The sequence below is a fragment of the Chiloscyllium plagiosum genome, unplaced genomic scaffold (assembly GCF_037043375.1).
Source record: "Chiloscyllium plagiosum isolate Xiang-an unplaced genomic scaffold, Cpla_swu_hap1 HiC_scaffold_6, whole genome shotgun sequence".
Lineage (NCBI taxonomy): Eukaryota > Metazoa > Chordata > Chondrichthyes > Orectolobiformes > Hemiscylliidae > Chiloscyllium > Chiloscyllium plagiosum.
Genome location: NW_028270144.1, coordinates 97,517,913 through 97,541,934, shown reverse-complemented (window position 1 = coordinate 97,541,934; position 24,022 = coordinate 97,517,913). Strand labels below are relative to the sequence as shown.

Here is a 24,022-nt window from a genome sequence, read left to right as displayed (position 1 = left end):
CAAGCGACTGTGTGAAGTATGCACATTCTTCCCGCTTCTCCGTGGGTTTCCTCCAGACGCTCCTATTTTTTCCCACGGTCCAAAGATGTGTTGGTAAGATGGTTTGGCCATGCTAAATTGCCTGTAGTATCCAGGGATATGCAGGCTAGATGAATTAGCCATGAGAAATGCAGGGTTACAGGGATTGGGGAGGGAAAGGGGACAGTGTACACTTGATGGGCTGAATAGCCTGCTTCCACACTGTAGGGACTCAGATTCTATAATGAATAGAATTAATATAATTTGCTCAATGGTACTTTACCTAGTGTGGGAAAGGTTAGTTCAGTTGGCTAGATGGTTTTTGTGTGATGCATAAAGATGCCAATCTTGAGGTTCAACCCTTGTACTGACTGCAGTAGGTCATGGAAGTTTAACTCTCTGCCTTTGCCCATGCTTACTGTGGAGTGTATAGACAATTGTCTCTAACAGAAGGATACCAATGGCCCTTTCAGTACTGTGGTTAGTTTCTTTAACTTACTTAATCTAATTTAAATGAGTTATCACTGCAACTTGACGTATAACTGTTTGGAACAAAATAATGCCAAAATAAACCCACAATATGTTCAGACAAGAAATATCTTCCAAACTTCATATACACGAATGGTTATTCCTTAATACAAACGCTCTAGAACTGTAAGTGTGTAGTAATATACTGCAAAATTAGTACTGAATTATCCTCACAGAATAAAGGGCTAACATAAATAATTAATGCTAAAAATAGATTCCGATTTCTGAACTTGAGTTTAAACAATTAAAAAGAATATTCCTAATTTCTATAGGAATTTGAAATTAAATGATGTTTTGAAAGTTCTCAATTAAATAGTGCAACTATAGTCCAAGCTTAAAACATTAAATAGTCATTTTAAAAAAAACACTTCATTTTTTTTTTCTAAATGTGACACTTTATATTCTGTGAATGCAAAAGAAAAAAAAATCCTTTGAATTTTTTTCTATTATGATTTATTTAAGTTTTGTGCTAGTCTGTCAGATTTCTTTAATGAAAGATGAACAGATGTTAATCCCTTAACTGCCTTATCTCATTTCTTACAAAACATTTCTGTTTATGCACAAAATAATCTTGTTTTCCAAAAGCCATATCTTTATAATATACCTGCATTCTATCATCAACATTGACCCATACTTCAATTGGTACAAGAATCTTTTCAATCTTCAAGGTCATAACTGGATGGGTGCACATGCTTAGATGAATCCAGTGTTGAACATACATATCTCTGAGGAGTTTAAAAATTCTCCCATCTGCCTTCTTCAGGATACCTCATTATTTTCTGCCACAGAGATGACTGATTAACATTGTCATTATTGATGCATATTGTTGCTTTGCTTGGCCCTTTGGGCCTTTACTGTAGCAACTGATCAGAATTAGTTACAATAGACATTTTGAATTTAGTTGCATAGGACAGACATTGGCAGGATATTAGCTTCTCTGGCTTATCTCCAGATTAAAAAAAATCACAATTATACCTGACAGTTACAGTAGATACCACAAATGCAAATCCAGGTCAATTCAACAATGAATCAAGCCAGTTGAAATTGATAAGTTGCTGTTTTGGAGGAAATGGCAATCTTGGGAAGCCGGCAACCTTAGCTAGACTGCAATGGTAGAAATGCAATTGTTGAAGTAATCTCAGTTGTACCCTTTCTGCCTAAGCTGCTAGAACTGAGTGCAAGAATTTAATTAACCTGAATTAACCACACAAGTCTATATTCAACAATGCTGCAGGAATCATGTAAACATGCTCGGGCACATAAAAGAGCTCAGTCAGTCACAAGGGGCAGACATTGTTGGCAAATTATCAGTTATTAAATCCACAATATTTGAAATCTTGTGTGTCAAGAGTATATTTGAAATGGCTTGTGATCTTTCAATATGAAGTTAAGTAATAAGGTACAGTATTTTTAATTTCTTTAATGAAAACTGGAAGCAATAAGCCAAAGGCAATAGGTAGGATTTCTGCAGAAATAAAAGTGACAGTAACTGTGCTCACCAATATTAAAGTGGAGGTTAGATTGCAACTTCTGGAAAATGCATATGATTAGGTAGGTAAATGAAATGTGTTGTTTACTGCAAGAGGAATAGAAGATAAAAATAAAGATTAAAATTACTGTTTGCAGGACACTGGTGAACCACAGCTATCCAACCCTGTACAATTTTGATTTCCTCAATCAAGAAAGGACAACAGGACATTTGAAGCAGTTTACACAAGTTAACAAGTTCTGAAGAGTCAAACCGGACCTCAAACATTAAATCTGTTTCTTTCTCATCTGCTGAGTTTCTCCAGTATTCTGCGTTTGTTAGAGAAGGTCTGATTGCAGGGATGAGGGAGTTAATCTAAGGAGAAAGGTTGAACAGCTTGGATCTGTATCTATTGGAGTTAATAAAAATGAAAAGTGATTTAATTTAAATATGTAAAATCCTGAGGATTGGCAGCATGAATGATGAAAAGATGTGGAGACCAGTCTGTGACCTCAGTGATCTTAACTGCTCCTGTTTTACCAAGCTGTGCAATGCATGCACTAAAACCTACCTGCTAGTAAGGCCCAACTCCTGTGCCATTGTTTTCATAGTGGAAAAGTTAAAGACATATTTTTAAAGTGCAGTTACTGTAATAATTTGGGGAATAGGGCAGCTAATGTTTGCACAGCGTACTCTCAGAATTAGCAATGTGATGGTGACCTAATAACCTGGTTTTGTAATGAATGATTGAGGGATGAATGTTGGCATTACATAGCAATTATTTCTTTGCTCTTCTTTTAAACAGAGCTGGAATATTTGAGAATAGAAGGGGATTACCATTGGCCAGAACTTGGTCCCACTTTTTGTCAATCGTGTCTCAGTTGATTGCAGTCTCCCCCCCCCCCCCAAGCCAGAACCCTGTGAATTCACCTCTCATTCCAGAACTTGAGTGTAAAATTCAAGATTAGCACTTCAGTGTGGGACTTTAAAATAGAGCTTAAATGTTGTGATTCTTTCTGTCCACCTACGAAGGGAGACTGGACTCGGGTTAACAAAGCATCTAAAAGACAGTAGCACTGGTAGTGCTCTATTCCTACAGTCTCCACTGAAGAGCTAACTTTGAATTTTACACAGGAGTCCTAGAATAGGATTTGAATCCACAGGGTTCTGGCTTGGACGTGAGAGTGCAATCAACAGAGAGATGATTGACACAGAAGGGGCCAAGTTGTGGCCAATGGTAAATCCTAGAAGGGCATAGGACCAAGGGTCACTGGACCCGAATGTTAACTCTGATTGGTCTCCACAGATGCTGCCAAACTTGCTGAGCTTTTCCAGCAATTTCTGTTTTTGTTTCTGATTTCCAGCATTCATTTTTATTTTGTATAATATGCAAATTTTGGCCAATGGTAATTCCCCTTCATTCTCCAGGGATTTCCATCCTACTGAATACTTATTGTGTTTTTGTTGTTATTTCAATTACCAAGCATCTTAAGTAATTTTCTTTTGTGTATGGAACAGGACCCTGCTGCCTTTGTTTGAATATCCTTAACACCTGCTCTACACAGCAGTTTAAAATTCTGAATGATGAGCTTCCAGTGGCTTTCTGGTATGTAACCCGGGCAAACCCAACCACCCACCAGTCCTGTGCCTACTGGAGTCTAAGGTTAATGTTGCTCTCCTAATTTCAGTTCAGGGATAATGGTCTTTTTGCCTATGATATCTTAAAGCTACTGTATAACTGTTTTGCTCAATAGCAGTTATAGTAGTAAATCGAAAAATAATATTCAAATAGTACTGCAGCAATCCTAACTATTGTGAGGATTTCCTTACATTTGCTGCACTCGACACCTCATTTAAAACTAAAATTTCATGCTTGGTTTTCCTCATGTCTTTATTTTAAACACAAAACAAATGAAGAAATACAATGATAGAAAATAACCAAAGACTTAGCAAATGGAAAAGCAATCCAAACTGTTAAGAATAAGAAAACGCTACTAAAACATTAAAGGTAAATTCATAACATTACCATATATACAAGTAAGGAAACTCAATCTTGTCATTCACTTGGAGCTTAATATTTTAAATATTTAGTCACGTGCATCGACAGAGGATGGTTAAAGGTTATTGCAGTAGGACTTATGAAGTTTTGAGCAACCTTTACAGATGTTAAGTGTTAAGCTGTTTTCTTCATTAAAAAAAATAAAGTTATAATTTTAAACTAAAACAAAAACCTGTCCATAAGACATGGAAGCAGAAATTGGCCATTCAGCTCATGCAGGATAAAGTGAGGACTGCAGATCAGAGTCCAACAGTATGGCGCTGGAAAAGCACAGCCAGTCAGGCAGCATCTGAGGAGCAGGAGAGTCGATGTTTTGAGCATAAGCATTCCTGACGAAGATCTTATACTCGAAACATTGACTCTCCCGCTCCTCGGATTCTGCCTGACCAGCTGTGCTTTCCCAGAGCCACACATTCAGCCCATACAGTCTGCTTTGCCATTCAGTGAGATCATGGCTGATCTGATAATCCTCAACTCCCCTTTCCTGCCTTTTTCCCATAACCCTTAACTCGCTTACTGGTTAAAAATATGTCTGTCTCAGTCTTGAATATATTTAATCACCTAGCCTCAATATCCCTCTACAGTAAAGAATTCCACAGATTCACTACCCTCCAAGAGAAGAAATTCCTCCTTAGCTCTGTCTTAAATGGGCAACCCCTTACTTTAAAATTATGCCCTCTGGTCTTAGACTCTTCATCAAGGGGAAACAACATTGGCTCATAGAATCTATTGAGCTCTCTATGAATCTTAAGCCCAACCTACTCAACATTCCCTGATTAGAAAATCACCCCACCCTCACTCAGGGTTAATTGAGTGAACCTTTTCTAGGCTGCTTCTAATGCAGTATATCTTTCCTTAGATAAGGGAACCAAACTGTTCACAGTATTCCCAGTGTGGTCTGACAGTGCTTTGGATAGTTTTAACAAGACACCACTCTTCCTTCCCACCTATCCGCTCCACCCTCCTCTCCAACCTATCACCTTCATCCCTACCTCCATCCACACCTATTGTACTCTTAGATCCCTTCTCCCCAGCCCCAACCCCCTTCCATTTATCTCTCCACCCCGAAGGTTTTGCCTGAAATGTCGATTTTTCCTGCTCCTCAGATGCTGCCTGACCTGCTGCATCACTTTCCTTATATTCTATTCCCTTTGAAGTAAAGGCTAACAGTCCATCTGTCTCCCTGACGGCTGCTAAACTTGGATGCTTGCCTTTTGAGATTCATGCATATGGATCCCCAAATCCCTTTGTGCTGCGGCATTCTACAGTCCTTGTCCACTTAAATACAATTATAATTAAGATTCTTCTCTGCTTTGGTAATGCCTTCACAACAGCCCCAATTTTAAGACTGTGAAGAGCAACTTTACATGGCTCTTGATACACAGGCAGTTTTTGACTACTTACCCATTTAACTAACTGTTTAGCACTCCTGATCATATTGGAAACCAGTTAACATGTTCATCTACTGTGTACAATTTTTCACTGTACTCCTGATGCCTCTGTAAAGCAGAGAAGTGACTCCCAAAATGATGGCACATACACCAGAGAGTCATACAGATGTACAGCATGGAAACAGACCCATCCATCCAACCTCTCCATAATGACCATGAATCCTAAATTAATTTAGTCCCATTTGCCAGCGTTTGGCCCCTACCCAGCTAAACCCTTCCTATTCATATAACCACCCAGATGCTATTTAAATGTTGTATTTGTACCAGTTTCCACCACTTCCTCTGGCAATTCATTTCATACATGCACCACCCTCCGCATGAAAAAGTTGCCCCTTAGGTCCCTTTCAAATCTTTCCCCTCTCACGTTCAACCTATGCCTTATAGACTTGGATTCTCCTATCCTGGGGAAAAGACCTTGACTACTCACCTTGAATACTTTATTCTTCAAATTTACAAAAGATGCTAATGAAAAGCATAGGAGATCCCTGGAGATTCGAACAGAGAATATGAGGGCAAGAGCCTGAGGTATTCTGGTCCAGAAGGTGAAAAATCCCTGATTGAGAGGTCATGGCCTCAATGCACAAAGAATTTTCATGAATGCGCAAGAGCAACAAGACAAATATAGTTGAGTTCTCTAGTACATATTCACTCCTATCTTCACCATTCTCAATGATTCCGCATAGACCTTTCACTGACAATCATAGATGTATGCTGCATTAGTGGTGTAGGGATGCTGCTGCACACCCCTTCTGCTCGACTAAATCAAGAGATTTTTGCTGATGACTGCATAATGTTCATTGCTATCTGTAACTCTTCAAACACTGGAGTAGTCCATGCTCACATGGAATAAAAAATTGGACAGTGTTCAGGCAAGTGTAAAGCAATAGTCATGCCACAGAAGTGCCAGGAAATGACGTCAAACAAAAAAAGAGAACCTATAAACCAATGACATTACCATTGCCAAATGCCCTCCTGTCAACACCCATGGGGGGGGGAAGTGGGAGGGGCTACGATTTACCAGAAACTGAACATTGACTAACCATACAAATATGGGACTGAATTTTCCCAGCCTCTGAGCGATGTGGGCAAGTGAGTTGGGAAATTATGACAAAATATTACATCTTAACATCAAAAAATCTGATTTTCCAACCTAGGGTTCAAATAGCAAGATGAGAATCTCACTATTGAGTGGTGACCCATTTATATACAGTTTGATATTCTCCCATACGGCGCACAGAAACTAGACAGTGCCAATTGCTAACCCCAAAATTAGAGCAGGTACCTGTCAACTTTAGCTCGCCACTTCGTCTCCAGAACTCCATCTTGTCTAGCAATCCCCAATATCTTCAAGCATACTCTATCTGTAGCAGCTATCTGCATTCTTCATCCATGGTGTTTGGTATTGAACATGCACTGGTCTCACCACATCATCAAGGCACATCTCTGACTCACTTAAAATACAATTCACCATTTCAATAATGAAGTGCACAAACACCTTGTCAAGTAATGCTGCTGCCAGACCCCCACCTCATATATTAAGTTAGATTAGATTAGATTCCATATAGTGTGGAAACAGGCCCTTTGGCCCAACAGGTCCACACCGACCCTCTGAAGAGTAACCCACCCAGACACATTTCCCTCTGACTAACACTATGGGCAATTTAACATGGCCGATTCACCTGACAAGCACTTCTTTGCACTGTGGGAGGAAACCGGAGCACCCAGAGGAAACCCACACAGACATGAGGTGAACGTGCAAACTCTACACAGACATTTGCCTGAAGCTGGAACCGAACCTGGGACCCTGGCGCTGTGAGGCAGCAGTGCTAACCACTATGCCACTGCACCATCTATTTGGAGCAAGATGCAACTCAGGGCTCTTACCTTGCTTTCATTGAAACATAGAAAATAGGAGCAGGATTAGGTCATTCAGCACTTGGAGCTTGTTCCACCATTCAATATGATCATAGCTGCTCATTCAATTCAGTACCCTATTCCTGTTTTTGTCCCATACCCTTTGATTCTTTTAGCCCAAAAACTATATCTATCGCGTTCTTGCCCTCAACCACTTTCTGTGGCAGATATTTCCACAGGCTCACCACTATCTGGATGAAAGCATTTCTCCTCATCTTAGTCCTAAATGGCCTATCCTGTATCCTAAGACTGTGACCTCTGATTCTGAACTCCTTCCTAAGTTTACCCATCCAGTCCTGGGAATATATATATAAAAATGATGTAACAATAAAGTGTAAAAGTTTTTCCCCCCTTTTCTTACCACTACATTTAGGTGCAGTCCAAAGGTATTCAGATGGAACGTGCCTATGGCTTTGGAATTTTGGACAGACAACAAAATGTGTCAACAGCTCTAAGACATGCTAAGACTATCCTGGCTAGATGCAGGTTCACCCTCCTCAGCTTAAACTCCTACAGGGTTGTGGATTACAGTCAGGGTGTAGATGGAAGTCTCAGGCACCAGTGGAGTTTCCTATGAGAAAACGTCTGGGGACCCTGTCTGTGGTTTCTCCTCCATTAAGTGCTTACTGACACTACCTTGTGTTTTTGTAAGGCAGGGGCACTTGAAGGATGATCAAGGTTTCTCAACCCTCTCTTACCTTGCTATTGCGATGCAGAGCAGGTATGTATGAATCTCTGTCAGAACTCTGAAGTTCCTGGCAGAGGCAAGTATTTCTGCTTCTGGTGAGCTTAAAATAGTGAGAGAGTGGTGTGATAATGTGATCAGCAGAGAGTTGTGTGAGAAAACCCATGAGACAGAACCAGTTACGGACAGTAACATTCCATGAAACAGCCTGCAATTGATACAAACAATATTTGGTAAATTCAGCTGACCATGACAACTACTGGGAATTCTCCAACAAGTAACTCACACCAAAAGTGCTCAATGTCTGTCCATCATCTACAATATAGAGGGAAGGCCAATGAAAAAGTGGGCAAGAAGGGTTTAGGCAGAACACTGTTGGAATATTGTATCCAATTCTGGTCTCCTTCCTATTGGAAAGATGTTGTGAAGCTTGAATGGGTTCAGAAAAGATTTACAAGGATGTTGCCAGGGTTAGAGGATGCGAGCTATAGAGCGAGGTTGAATAGGATTGGGCTGTTTTCCCTGGAATGTTGGAGGCTGAGCGGTGACCTTATAGAGGTTTATAAAATCATGAGGGACATGGATAGAATAAATAAACAAAGTCTTTTCCCGAGATGGGGGAGTCCAGTACTAGAGGGCATAGATTTAGGGTGAGAGGGGAAAGATATAAAAGAGAGCTAAGGGACTACGTTTTCACGCAAAGGGTGGTACATGTAAGGAATGAGCTGCCAGAGGAAGTGGAGGAGGCTAGTATGGATATGGAGGGATATGGGCCGAGTATTGGCAGGTGGGATTAGATTGGGTTGGGATATCTGGTCGGCATGGACAAGTTGGACCAAAAGGTTTATTTCCATGCTGTGCTTCTCTATGACTCTATAACGATACAAGTCATGGGTGGTAAAAGGCCTATCTGAAGAGGGCGTATATAGCATAGAGGGTGCAAGGAGATCTCTTTTTTTTTAAAAAAGCAGAAAAAGCTTGTTATATCTGCTGCTGTAGGAGATTGAGAAATTTAAGCCACAGAAACAATTTTTAAAAATGCAAGGACTTAAAACTGTCTCTCAACATGGAGATGAAGCTCCATAGCAATGATTACTCCTGGGCTTCATGACCCCTTGTGACTACAGTTGGGGAATATTACACAGATAAAGTCCTGCAGTGACATCCCTCACCTAAAATGATTGATCTCCAACAACAACCACCATCTTTTTTTTTTGCATGCAGTGTACCTCCACCAAATGAAACACCTTCATTGGTATTGACATAAGTGAATTGTTTCTTAAAGACACTCTGCAGATTTGCCCTTCTGCTGGGGGTGTTCCTCTTCTATAGCAATACTCCACTCCTCTGTGGTTCCTCTTTGCTCTGTTATGTTGAATTTTAAGAAAAAGGTCTATGGGGCTACTCATGTCTGTAAGCAATTTATTTCAGTACAAACAGATAAATGGACAAAAGTAGTACTCATTATCAGCACAACACTTCCCACAGCATATTCAAATGTTTAGCAAAGTTGAAATTAAATCAGCTGCCCAAAAGATTAATCCAATAACGAACCTATATTGGGTAGTCAGAAACCTATTACACTGCACTGAGAGTGGAGGAGGGAATCGTTCATTTTATTTGATCATGTTCATTGGTTGCATGTTAAAACAGAGCAGAGGCTGGAATGTAGTACTTAAGAATATTAAGCTCGCTCAGTGTATTGGCAGAAATCGTTGGACATCTTCTGATTGAAGTCTGCATATACATCTGAAATATTACTTTTCATTATTTTAAGCGAGAATAGTGCCTAAAATATTATTGCGGTGGAGATATTTCTCCCCCTAATCGTGTACTGCGCAGCTGTTCTGTTTATACTGCATTTTTTGATTAGAATTGTAAAAATACATTCTTGAAAATTTTCTGTAGATACTTTTAAATTACTAAGTTGGATTTTGAATTGTTTAACCATATGAATATGAATATTTCAGCACTAACTCAAATTGATGTTGGGCCAAACTGTCCTATTCGGATGAGTTATATGCTGTACAAAATCTTTTGATCCCTCCAAGAATACATTCAAAAGCAATAAAAAAACTTTTAGCTTTTATTACTTGAAATTCCTGATACTATAAACTCTGATTTAAGTTGTGTCACTCAATTATGATGTGGTAGCATTACTAAGCTGAAGTACTTCTTCAGCAACTATAATTTCTGGAAATCTAGAGATCAACCATATGCTTGATTGTTCATTAGGTAATTGAATGGAGATGAAGGAATCCTCTAGTCTCTTCCCGGATTTATATAGTGAAAAGTAGTATAATATATTAGTGGTCCTGAACCATAAATTGATTGATGAGCATTTGAATTCAGGCCTTATGTGATATTTATATTCAAGTTTTCCACAGGTGGTGAATTGCTGATCTTGACCAGATCATTAGGTACAACATAGAAGTGGGAGGTGGTGTTAGAAATGAGAGGGGGGGGGGGGGGCGGAGAGAGAGAGACAGAGAGAGACAGAGAGAGAGAGAGAGAGAGAGAGAGAGAGAGAGAGAGAGAGAACGAACTTCCAACTCTCCCTTACCAAGTAGTTGGAAGGGCAGCACTATTAAAGACTGAAGGTTTGTGAGTAAATAAAATGCCTCTTAGTCAGAATCTTCCATGTGCATGCCAACAGAATATAAAGGAGAAAAATGGAGATTAGAGATATTTAGTTTAAAAAGAAAAAAATAATCAATTTGTAAATATGAAATATTATCTTTATCAATAGTGTTGTAAAAACAGTTTTACAAAAATAAGGACTTAAGTTTTACAAATAAACTCGCTCAGCATATTGGCAGAAATCAGTGGGTATGTGCTGCTTTTACAAGATTAGGGACATCCTCTGATGGAAGTCTGCATTTGCATCTGAAAGACTACTTTTCATCATTAGGAGCCAGAATAGTTCCTAAAATATTGTTGCTGTGGAGGCCAATGTGTAAAAAATATACATGCTTGAACATTTTTCGTAGATACTTATTTTTGAATTGCTTAAACATACGAATATGACCATAGATATTTCAGCATTAACAAATTGTCCTGTACGGATGAGTTACCTGTTGTATAAAATCTTTTGCTCCCTCCAAGAATACATTCAAAAGTAATAAAAAAACTTTCAGCTTTTATATTTTGAAATTCCTGATACTATAAACTCTTTCTGATTTAAGTTGAGTCACTCAAACATGATGGGGTAGCATTACGATGCTGAAATACTTCAACAGCAACTGTAATTACTAGATATCTAGGGATCAACCAGATGCTTTATTGTTCATTAGGTAACTGAATGGGATGAAGCTAGAGACAAGTTGGACCGAAACGTCTGCTTCTGTGCTGGACATCTCTATGACTCTATAATTGAGCATGGTGTGGTCGAGGAATAAAATTTGAAGACTCTCTCTCCTGGCTCCAATCCACGGTTTTCTCAGCGAGAAAAGTTTTATGGTAACAAATCATACCATTAACAGGTATCTTGCTCAAGTCATGTCTGGACCTACTTATTTGAAAATTTCAGCTACTCATGCAGTCCATGCCACACATAACACTCATTCCCCAATGGGAATTTTGCATTTTCTGTGGCCTGAGAGCAAAAACATGGCAGAAGCTTGTTCTAATGGGCCAGGAAGAAATTTAAAATATTACTTCTGTTAGATCTTTCTGCAGATCAGAGGTAGCAGTAACACTGGCCTCTTTCAACTACCTCTAGAACCTTCCTCCTTCTGACTGCCTCATTCCCTAGGAATCCGCAACAATGCACCAAGCCATAAAATTTCCACTTCCAATTGATGGACACCTTATACACCTTGCAGGTGTTGAGTTGGGCTTCAGGAATGTTTACTCAAAGCAGATTGAGCCATTAAAATTGGAAAAGATTGCAAGATTTTCATATTCTTGGTTTCTGTTCTTTTAGCACACTCCAATTCTGCCTCACTTTTAACATATGGGCACACAGTTCACTAAAACAAATGATTAGAATGTAACAACTAAAAAGTGTACATTTCAAATCTGAAAATAAATTTAATTTCAAAATCCACAACAGCTAGTTAGGTTGTCCAAGATTAAGGTGCTTTGGAAGAAACAAGTGTATTTGTGGTTTTGTTTGCAAAGCCAATAACAACAATTAGGTAGTATGAAGACTGAAAAAATGCTTTGCTGTCGGAAATGGGGATAGATGTTAATCAAAATATTTATGTGATGCTATATGGTAGTTGAAATGATCATTAATAGGGCATGTTAAGTTGCAACAAACAAATCAGAAATTGTGGGAGAAACTCAGCAAGTCTGGCAGCATCTGTGGAGAGAAAACAGTGTAACATCTTGAGTCCAGTGAACTTTTCTCAGAACTCAGGAGAGTTCTGAAGCTGGGTCCCTGGACTTGAAACATTAACTCTGCTTTTTTCCACAGATACTGCCAGACTTGCTGAATTTCTCCCATAATTTCTGTTTTTGTTTGTTTCAGATCTCAAGTACCCACAGTTCTTCGTTTTATTTAATTATTAATTTGAAACCCCACTAAAACACTATTGGATGCATTGTACTAACATTGGTGGAGATGCTGGAGATCAGAGCTGAAAATGTGTTGCTGGAAAAGCGCAGCAGGTCAGGCAGCATCCAAGGAACAGGAGAATCGACTTTTCGGGCATAAGCCCTTCTTCAGGAATTCCTGAAGAAGGGCTTATGCCCGAAACGTCGATTCTCCTGTTCCTTGGATGCTGCCTGACTTGCTGCGCTTTTCCAGCAACACATTTTCAGCACTAACATTGGTGGGTTTAGATACCCATGTTGATGGTATAAATTGGGCCCATGGATACTCAGTCTCCACAAAACGCTAATTACAGAGGTCCTCATGAACAAAACGTAAAGCATATTTTGAGCAAAAGATTACAGGTTTTTTACAAGATGATGGCCGCTTACAATACACCATTAATTATACGCCAACACCAGGGGTGCAATGTGTACCAGCAGGCAGAACTAAATCCCTTTCACTTGACAACCTAAAGTGTTAGTTAGCTTAGCATGATCACCATGAGCATGGTAATTTAATAACTCTGGAGATCTTTTGTTTGTCATTTTGAGGACTTTATAAGTACATATTTTAACTACTTTGATTGAAGTTAGAATAGAAAAATCATTGACCAATCTTGAGCAATTCAAAATTTCAAAATCATAAATTTCAGCTTTTGAGATGCAGCACAGCTCCAACTACCTTGTATGGCCCATTTACGGTGACACTAATTTGGAAGAACAACATAACCTATTAACCTTTGCATGAACGAATAAATACAGATGTTGGAAAAGAAATTCAAATCACTGCCTCTAAATTATTTTTTTTTGCAGTGGAATTTTCTATATTAGACCTCAATTTCACATCATGAACTGCCCTATTAATTTTTATTGGAAATGTACCATTGCTGTATTGATACAGGTGACATTTAATTGATTAAGGAGTTATCTAAAACAGGTATTAAGTAACTGAGGATATTAAACATGTTAATTGGTGTTCTATTGGCTGGCTATAGATGTTGAAACATAAAATTCATGTTTAAGTGGTAGAATGTGTGCTCTACCTAGTGACATTTGATGTTGAGTGTCCTAGCCATCAGTTCTTAAAAGGGACTGACAAGAGACTGACAAAGGACACTCAAAATAATTTCCAGGAAACTTGGTATGGAATAAGAAGAGACAATTGTGCTCCTCATGGGACCTAAGAAATTATCTGATCTGCTGATGGCAAATTCTCGTCCAACTCAAGATTGTCTCATTGCCTCAACACAGGCAAGATCTGACATACAAATCAACCATTTGCTGTATTCCTCAACAGATATGAAGCAGTAGGGTACCTTAGCTTGCTGATAGCATTTAAATGAATTTGTCTTTCTTTTCAGATTGGCCCATCAATGGTGCAAACATCTGCCCTGTTAACTGTATGGATGCAAAACTCAGCCTATGAAAAATTTCAGATTCCCTGTGGTGGATTAGCATTGCATTCTTAGCTAAAATACAATAAATGGTCATGAGGAGTTTAAATGGTTTGTCAAGCTTGGTAAAATGTACTTTACTGGAAAAGATTTGCATTATAAATGAAACAATAAAAGCAATTTTTCAATTTTATAAAGAGTGTACTCCTGTCAATGCAAATGTGCTTTTCTCCTCTGGAATCCCTCCTATGGAAAAATAACTAAAACTAACCATATTCTTCCGCAGATTTCAACAGGACCTCAGGATGTATTGATCCAAATGCATTGCGTATGAACCTGCGTCGGCGACGCAAATCATCTTCCCAATAGTCCAGGCGCCAAAAATCATTTTGTTGACTGTGAAAACATATCATACATATACATAATTAGTGGAATGTTGAAAGTCACCAGGTATTAACAGACTTCAATTCAGTAAGATTTATTTTTTGTTTGAAAAACAACTGCTGTTGTCTATTATTCTTTCTAAGAACAAGACTGAAAACTTTGAGACAGTGAAATAGTGTGGAGCATTTCTTCCCATTTATATTAGTACACTTTGGAGAAAACAGAAAATTTCAATTGCAAATTTAAAACTAAATTTAACAAAAAGATATCAATGATTTTGGATGTCATTTCCTGTAATGCCCAACTGATATTCTATTTTCCCGCAGTTCCACGCTTTGATATACATATTATATTCTCATCTACATAAAATTTCAACAAGAACGGCCTTTTGAATTTATTTTGTGGCAGTAAACAAGTATTAACAAACTATACTACCGGAATCACAAGGCAGCAAAAACTGCCATCCACATAAATCAGAGCAAGACCATTAGCAAATACAGCATCAAATTACATTTATAAATGCACAGCTTGCCTCCTTTTACAGGGTTTTTTAACAAGGCTTGTAAATCATGCAATGGGACCTCAAACCAAACAGCATGCAGTTTAATGACTATAGTCCCTCTGCAGACTGAACTTGGAACTATAAAATATTGCTTTACTTGAGGTTGCAGAAGCACGATTAAAATAATGTGTTGAAATATTCATTGAAATAATTCCCACAGGCAAAAAGCAACCTGAGAAAATTGCAATTTTATTCATTATTAATAAAGCTGAATTAGTGCTCAAAAAGTTCTAGCATGTGGTAATTGTCTGGATAAATTATTATTATAACATCAGTGAAGGTTTTGCACAATTTTATAGCTCTCAATTAAATCTCATCTCAGTGTCCTGTGTTCCAAAGAAAATAACTCAGACCTATCCAATCTATTCTGAGCTAAAATTCAACATTCTCATATTCTTAATAAGGCTCTGTTACATACTCTCCATTGCAATCACATCCTCTGTGAAATGTAGCAAAAAGACTTGAACTCTGCAGTACTCTAGCTTAGGCCAAACTAGTATTTTATTCAGTTCTTCCATAACTGCTCAGACTTTATAACAGTGCATTAGCCAATGAAGGAGAAATTCTGAATGCCTTTTTAATCACTTAATTACCTGCCCTGCTACCTTCAGAGATCTGTCAGCATACAGATTTCGGTATACTCCTCAGCACTCCATTATTTATTTTGTATTCCCTTGCTTTGTTACCTTCAAATTCAGAACCTCTCACTCCTGAGTTGTGAAGACTGAGGTGGTATCTATGGTTGTTGTGAGATAGTCTTAATTCTACAGATGAAGAAATCCTGGGTAACGGACATTTAGCATTACAGATAATTAAAGGTATAAAATAAGAGATGCAGTTCTCCTCAAATTCAGTTCTAACTGCCATTGCAAAATTCCTAAGAAATATAATTTTGCTATTTTGTTATATAAGATACTGATCCTGAAAATGTTCATGTTGAGCTGTACCAAGTTCCACCAATTTGATGATGCCTTTCAAGTGGAGAAGCAATTAGACATGCACTAGGTTCCGATGGAGACAGACATGATACACATTGTAACCAAATAGCTGCAACTATGAGGAACAAACTGTAGTATGCTTCTAACATTATCACACACCTCCAGATCATGTGGGATGTGATCTTGGTTCAGAGATAGGGACACTAACACTGCACCAAAAGGCCATCTTCATAGTTGCAATCTTGCCCAACTAGTTAATATTAATTATAACTATTACTATCATGCTATATATGATAACTATACCTTATCTAAAACAAATGCCTGTCGAGTTAAGACTCAATAGTGGTTTATCATTAATAACTAATAATCGGTCGGCCATTAGACTCAGTATAGAAAGAATATTGTTGACAGCAAATGACATCAACCACAAACCACCAGTGGTTGATAACCATAATATATAACATGATGAGCAGTCATGGTATTTCAAATTATATTTGAACCTGAAGAAAATATCTTTTGAAAGCAAGTGACTGCATCACTTTAAGATGACACACACAGTTTTGAAGATATCTATTAGGTCTTCCCTTAACCTTTCAGGCTCTGAGGAGAAAAAAAAAATCACATTTTCTATAATCTCTCCAAATAACTGAATTATTTCATCCATAATACTATTATACTAAATCTACATTGCATCTTCACCAAGGGCTTAGCATCCTTATTAAGGTGTGGCACCCAGAAGTGTACACATACTACAGCTGGGGCTCAACTAGTCTTTGAAAAAAAGCATGACTTCCTTGATTTCAAATGCCAAATTGCAAAGCAAAGTTTTGTGATTTTTGAGAAGATTTGTAGCTCAGGTTGAGGTTCAGGTTGTAAGCTTGCTCGCTGAGCCGATAGGTTTGTTCTCAGACATTTCGTCACCATGCTCGGTCACATCATCAGTGAACCTCCGTTGAAGTGCTGGTGTTCTGTTTTGCTTTCAATTTAATGTGTCTTGGTCTGTTAAGGTGGGTGATATTATTTCTGTTTCTTTTTCTCAGAGATTGGTAAATGAGGTCCAAATCTATGTTATCGAGCATGGTGATAAAATGTCTGAAATCAAACCTACCAGCTCAGCAAGCAAACATACAACCTGCAAAGCAAAGTGTCCCATATGTTTTTTATAACTGACTTACCAATTTGCCCTGTATTCATCAGTGATTGATGAACATCCAAATTGAGAATAGAAGCCTCTGTATTTCATGATGGCCACAGCATTATAAGTATGACTGTCAAACCACATGGGTGATATGAAAGAAATCCTGGACTTGGTACTTAACTTTATTCCATTCTGGATTTAGGTTTGCGCGCTGATCTGGAAGGTCCATTTCCAAATGTTTCATTACCTTACAAGGTAACACCTTCAGTGGACCTCATGGGAAGTAATGCTGAAAATTCCTGCTTTCTATTTATATGTTTGGGTTGGTGATGTCATTTCCAGTGACGTCATTTCCTGTGGTGAAGTCACTTCCTGTTCCTTTTCTCAGGGGGTGGTTGATGGAGCCTACCACATCGAGTTAGACTCCATCTGCCACCCCCTGAGAAAAGGAACAGGAAGTGACTTCACCACAGGAAATAACATTACCAACCCAAACAAACCCAAACATATAAATAGAAAGCAGGAATTTTCAGCATTGATTCGCATGAGGTCCACTGAAGATGTTACCTAGTAACGTCTGGAAATGAACCTTTCAGCTCAGTGAGCAAACCTATATCCAAACCTCAACCTGAGCTACAAATCTTCTCAAAATTTGTTCCATTCTGCTGTTGACTACCCAGAGAGAACATGATGAATTTATTTGTTAGAGTTGAATAATAATACAATTACTAATCACTTTGAGAAATCAATGAATTGTGCATTGACTAGTGTTACTAGCATGGTGATTTCAATGAGTAACTCCATAAAAGTTCAAAATTATAAGCTTAACATGGTGGCAAAACCAGTAACATAGGTTATCTTTTGCAGGAATTCCACGAAGTGGGACAAGAATATCACTGCCTTCCCAACAAAACAAAATCTGTTACGGCAACCTTTCTCTGACATTCCAAATTAAACCTGGTTTTGCCTATAAAATAAGTACTATGCATGAGTGTGCTAAAAGTCTATTTTTGTCCATTTCTGTTTCAGTCTAACCAGTCTCAACTTCTCCCTTTCTGTCTTTTTCAAGTTTCTTTATTGGCAGAAATACAGAAAGATTGAAATAATCAAATAACAACCAATGCCCATCCCATCAATAATATGAAGAATGATAGCCAGAAAACTAATTCACATATTCAAGTGTAAATTCACACGTGACACGCAGTAAAAAAATTACAATTTAATAAGTCTTTACATTCTGCAGGATAATGAACAGTAAATAATTGACAAGGCTGCATCTGTGTTTCAAATGTTTGTTGAATGAATAGAACTCTTCAAGAACACTTCATAGAAGATCTCTACAATTTAATCCATAAAGTGTCTTCACTTCACTAAAGTTCACTGCACGTTGCATAATTTGGATGTGTTTCTTTACCCTCAGCATTTAAAAGGCTTAAAGGAAGAAAATTGCTATGCAAAAGAGAATGTTTAGCAAGTGCTTTTATCCATGAATCTGTTGTCACAATTATCTGTATGTGGTTGTTTTGGCCACTGTAGTCTACGTTTCAAATGGTAGTGATGTTTACTGTGAACATTCAATGTAAGGAATTCAAAATATTAATACCCTGTATTTAGATTTAGATGTATTCCTTCACACTCTCTCCATTCTTGCAAATCTCTTCAAAGATGTGATGACACATGTGGAGGTGAGACTTGAATTTAGGACTTCTGATTGGCACTCTTCCACTGCACTGGAAAAGCACCTCAATTAAATTATTATTTAGCTTGTACACAAAGAAAAAAATTCATCTCTTTTTAAAACTTATTCATTCAAGCGATGTGCGTGGAACTGGCCAAGCCAGAATTTAACTGCTTGCCTCTAATTGACCTTGAAAAGATGGTGAGCAGCCACCTTTTAGAACCATTGCAGACCATATGGTGAAGGTACACACAAAATGCTGTTCTGAAGGGACTTCGAGACAAAATCAAGAAATTGTGATACATTTCATTGGAAGATGATGAAATTCAAGGAATTTCAGATGATGGCATGCCCATGCGCTTGTTGGTGATTTTCTCTATTTGAGCTTACAGTTTTGAGAAGCGTGGTTGAAGATATTTTGACACATTGTTACAGTGTACCTTGTAGATAGCAAACGCTGGTGGTAGAGGGACTGAATGCTTAAGGTGAGAATATAGCATTGAGTTTTTTGGTGTATTGTTGGGACTGGACAGATCTAGTGTGATGAAATGTATATAATTTATATACATTCATATATTATTAGAAATACATAAATATTGTAAATATTTATTAAATATAAATGTCTTAAATATATATTTTTAAAAGATTGAATTAAAAAGTAGTGGCATATAAATTTCACCTAAGTTGTTGAGTATAGGAAATTTGAGAGTGAAGTGCCTAGTGTACTTAAAGCCTGTACACCAGCTGTGAGCAAGATTCATCAGAAGCCCAATTCTGCTTTAAATTAGGTGCTCCCCATTATGCCAATAGAAAGCCTAAGCAGTGTTTCAGATACTAGAGAGCACTATATAAAAGTTCCGGGTAAGAAATTTGGAATTCTCCTCTGTGTGTCGAGGAGTTATTCTTTTAATCTTTCATTAAGTGGAGATGTTAGATCCTAGTAAGTTTCTAAAAATACATTGTGAACACTTTCCGAAGCCCTGGAATGCACAGTTGCTTCATAAATAAACTCAGACCATTCTTTAGCTGAATCGTTTAGTGGCTGATATTAATCTACTACCATGGTGCTGTCAGCTGTACATACCAAGAGCACCACAAAATACTTTAATTTCCAATATTGTGCAATTGCTGGAAAAATTAACGTACAACTTTTCATTGAGCCTTACAACTTTGCACTCCAAACAAATTATCTGTTTCTTGCACTTGTTTATGTCACTTACATAGTTGCCATTGCCTATCCTTCATAAATGTCCCTTCGCTTCCATCCAACTGAAACCTCAATTATCCTATTCTAATACTTCTGTACTACATATTCATTATTCACATGACACCATTTACCGACTCCTTTTATCTCCACCTGTCCCATTACTCTCCCAGCCCAAATTCATCACATCAGTTCTCAACTTCTTCAAGATCACGACCATCACGTTCCCGTCAAATAATCTATCCTCACCCATGCATTCTTCCTAACGACCACATTAACTTTAATCTTGCTTTTCTTTCAAATATAACATTAGCATCCTGCCTTCTCAATATTCCAAAGTGATTGTAGTTTCTGCACTATTATTCATTCCTCAGTCATCTCATTCTTTTTCTATATGACATCTTTCCATGCAAACATTCTGTGTACTTTCTCCTCTCTCACTGCTCAAGGCTCCAAATATTCCTTCCAAGTGAAGCAGACCCTTCGGTCCAACTCATCCACGCTGACCAAGTTTCTCAAAATAAACTAGTTCCATTTGCTTGCAATTGGCCTATATCCTTCTAAACCTTTCCTATTCAAATGTCTTTTAAATGTTGTAATTATAGCTGCATATACCACTTTCTCTGGCAGTTTATTCCACATATAAAGCAGCCTGTGTGAAAAGATTACTGATCTGGTCCCTTTTAAATCTTTCTCCTCTCACCTTAAAAATGTGCCTCCTAGTTTTAAACTCACACCCCCAAGGAAAAGACCTTTGCTGTTCACTTTATCTCTACCCCTCATGATTTTATAAGCCTCTGTAAGATCACCCCTCAACCTCCTACACTCCAGCCACAAAAGTCCCATTCTGCATATGGTGCAAGTGACCTTTACATCAGGAGAAAAACTGTAGACTGGGGTTACTACTTCGTGGAATAACTCAACTTTGGCCACAAACATATCCCAAGTTACCGGCACCCTGCCATTTTAATTCTTTACCTTTGCTCCCATTCTGACTTTTCTGTCCTTGATCTACTGCAGGGTTTCAATGAAAATCAATGCAAGATTGAGGGACATCTTTAGCTGGGTCCTTTACAAACTTCTGGTTTCATTTTGCATTTAACAGATTTAAATCATTGTGTTTTTTTGCTGGTTCTATTCCTTTTCTTGTTTCTCTCAATCACTCTCCTTTCAATTTTAACACTACTATCAAGCCATTCACACATCTTCTGGACACATTTTCATTTCCTTACTTATCCTGTTACCATTGGCATTGTGGCATAAAACCATTTCATAATGTCATTTTCCCTGTCTTCCTCCCTTATTATAGATATTTTGGGCCCCACACCTCAGGGAGGATGTACTGACCCTGGAGTGAGTCCACAGGAGGTTCACGAGAATGATCCCAGGAATGAAAGGCTTAACATGTGAGGAACGTTTGAGGACTCTGGGACTATACTCTATGGAGTTTAGACAGATGTGGGGGGGGGGGGGATCTAATTGAAACTTACAGAATACAGTCAGTTCTGCTGTAATGCAATAGTTCCATTCTCATGCAATTCTGTGTTATAAGAAAATTGTGTAATAACAGCACCATTTATAACCAACACATGCATTAAAACTTTGTGCCTTAGAAACAGTGTCCCCAATTCGTCAATCATGTTATAGCGAATTTGAGTTAACGAAATGCATGTTATAATGGAATGGCCTGTACTGAACAGCCCAGGCAGAATAGACATTGGGAAGATTGGCAGAAGAGATGAGGTCCCTAGGGCACAGCCTTAGAGTAAAGGAAAGACCGTTTAGAACAGAGATAATAAGAAACTTCTTCAGGCAGAAAGTGGTGAATCTGTGGAATTCATTGCTGCAGAAGGCTGTGGTGGCCAGGCCATTGAGTATATTTAAAATAGAGATAGATAAGTTCTTGATTGCCAAGGGGATCAAAGGGTTACGGGGAGAAAGCAGGAAAATGGGATTGAGAAAGCACGATTGAATGGCGGTGTAGACTCGATGGGCCAAATGGCTGAATGTCTGCTGCTATGCCCTATGTCTTATATTCTACTTTGTTCTTCCTCCAACTGCCTTTCACTTTTACTTGCTCAAAACTTATCACTTATTATCAAACTTGAAATGATAGTTCTTTTCTTACAGACTATGCCAGACCTGATGAGGGTTTCTGACATTTTCTTGCTTTACTTCAGATTTCCAGCATTCACAGTATTTTGCTTTTGTCCTAGAGTACTTCAAAATATCCCTGTCTTTCTTACTTTAGTTCAATTTGGTTTCTGCTCTGCTTGCAGTCCTAAAGCGACATTCTCAAAGTTAAAAATTATATGCTGTGTTCTCGCGACTTTGGTACCTTTGACAGTATTAATATTCAGTATCACTCCTTGTCTCTACATAACTGAGCCTTTTATTTGTTATAGTTTCACTCATGTCTGCCACCTGATAAACTCTTGGTACGAGTTTGAGTCAGAGATTCATTCTTTATCTCCTCTAAATCACTACACTCCTTTGGCAACATTAACTGTTATGAATGCTGCTGTCTAAATTTCTGACTCCTTCATTGGTCCAATGACTTCTTCTACAATTCTCAACTGTCTAATTTGGATAAACCAAAACCTCCAGTTTATTCAAACCCTCTTTCATTGAGTATTCAAACTTAAGCTATACCATCACAATGACATCTATCTCTCAATCAATACATCTCAAAACCTCCGGTTCATTCTGCCATTTGAAATCCATTCAACCCCCTCGCATCCTTTAACATTTGGCTATTCTTTATCTTCTCTCCATTCCATCACAGGCAGCCATTAATTCAGCCATTGTAGTCATTTCCTCTGGAATGTTGCTTCACCACCTCCAAATCCATTTTCAAAATTCTCTGCAATGACTTTTTCTCTTACTGTTTCTTCAAACTTTGGTATTTATCGTTTTGCCACTCCTACTTGACATTTAGCATTCTTTCTTTCAAAATATGAAGCTGTTTAAATGAAAACTATTGTTTCTATAATACAGTGGAGTCAGAATTGAAAACATGAACTTTGGTCTTTAAGTTGTTGAAATCCACAAATAAAAGTAGTTTTGCTGCCTTTGTTTAATTAGAAACTATCTCACCATCCCATGATAAACAGGAACCAAATGAGTTTAGTTAGTTCAGTCCTGATTGTTAGCACAAAGATATAAATGAAACACACTACACTCTATTCACAAACAGAAAATTATTTCAAAATGCTGAGTAACACACTCTTTATCTTTTACCCAAGTGATTATGTGATACTCTAAAATTATGCACTTTTACAATGTCATCAAGAACCTTTATATGCTTAGCTGGGAAATGAAGCACTAATCTTGAAGACAACTTGAAAATAAACTTTGAATCAAAAAAATAAAAGCTCCACATTAAAACTATTATTGTGTTCTACAAACACAATGATTTGAAAGATTCAAATTTATAATATATTTGCCAGACTCATCTATTTTATTATTGAGACATGCATTAAAAAGTATCAGGAAAAATACTATTGTTACTGTTCCTATAATAGCACAAAACATTAGGTCTTATTTCTCAAAGATCACATTCTATATACTGAATGTGATACAGAACTGAAATATCATACACTTTATCATGTCTGCTTTCCTTTCATCTTTGATAATTATTTCTGAATATCTATAATGACCCAAACACTGAAATCAAACCACAATAAATCTTCAGGCTATAACTCTGAATGACAGACTATTCATCAGTAAGGCAATCTGCAGAAATAATTAGCTCCCTTGACTTTCACTTCCTACTTACCAATTGTATACAATGACAAAAATATGGTAGCCAAGGTTTATACAGAACAGGCTAAATTTATTATTCACATCTCCAATCAATCACTGAGAGGCTTACTTGAAAACCTAATTTGCTGTTAAGCGTTGATAACCACAAACTGCCAGGAATGACTGGTTTACTACATATCTTCATCCACCTTATTCCATGTGAAACTTTCATGCTCAGTAGTTATACATTCTTTTTTCATAATACTTCTTTCCATAAGCAACTATTTCAGTCCATCAAGTTAATGTATTTGATTAGTT

General features: G+C 37.8%; 1 protein-coding gene across 4 annotated transcripts in view; it reads right to left on the bottom strand.

Moving 5' to 3' along the window:
• Positions 1–24,022, bottom strand: part of LOC122551068 (neurobeachin) — a 991,558-nt gene that overhangs the window by 407,744 nt on the left and 559,792 nt on the right. For all 4 annotated transcript variants that reach the window (XM_087988254.1, XM_087988250.1, XM_087988251.1 and 1 more), the window contains one exon: positions 14,328–14,452. In XM_087988254.1, coding sequence (XP_087844380.1) covers positions 14,328–14,452 — 125 coding nt within the window. The remainder of the gene's footprint in view (positions 1–14,327; positions 14,453–24,022) is intronic.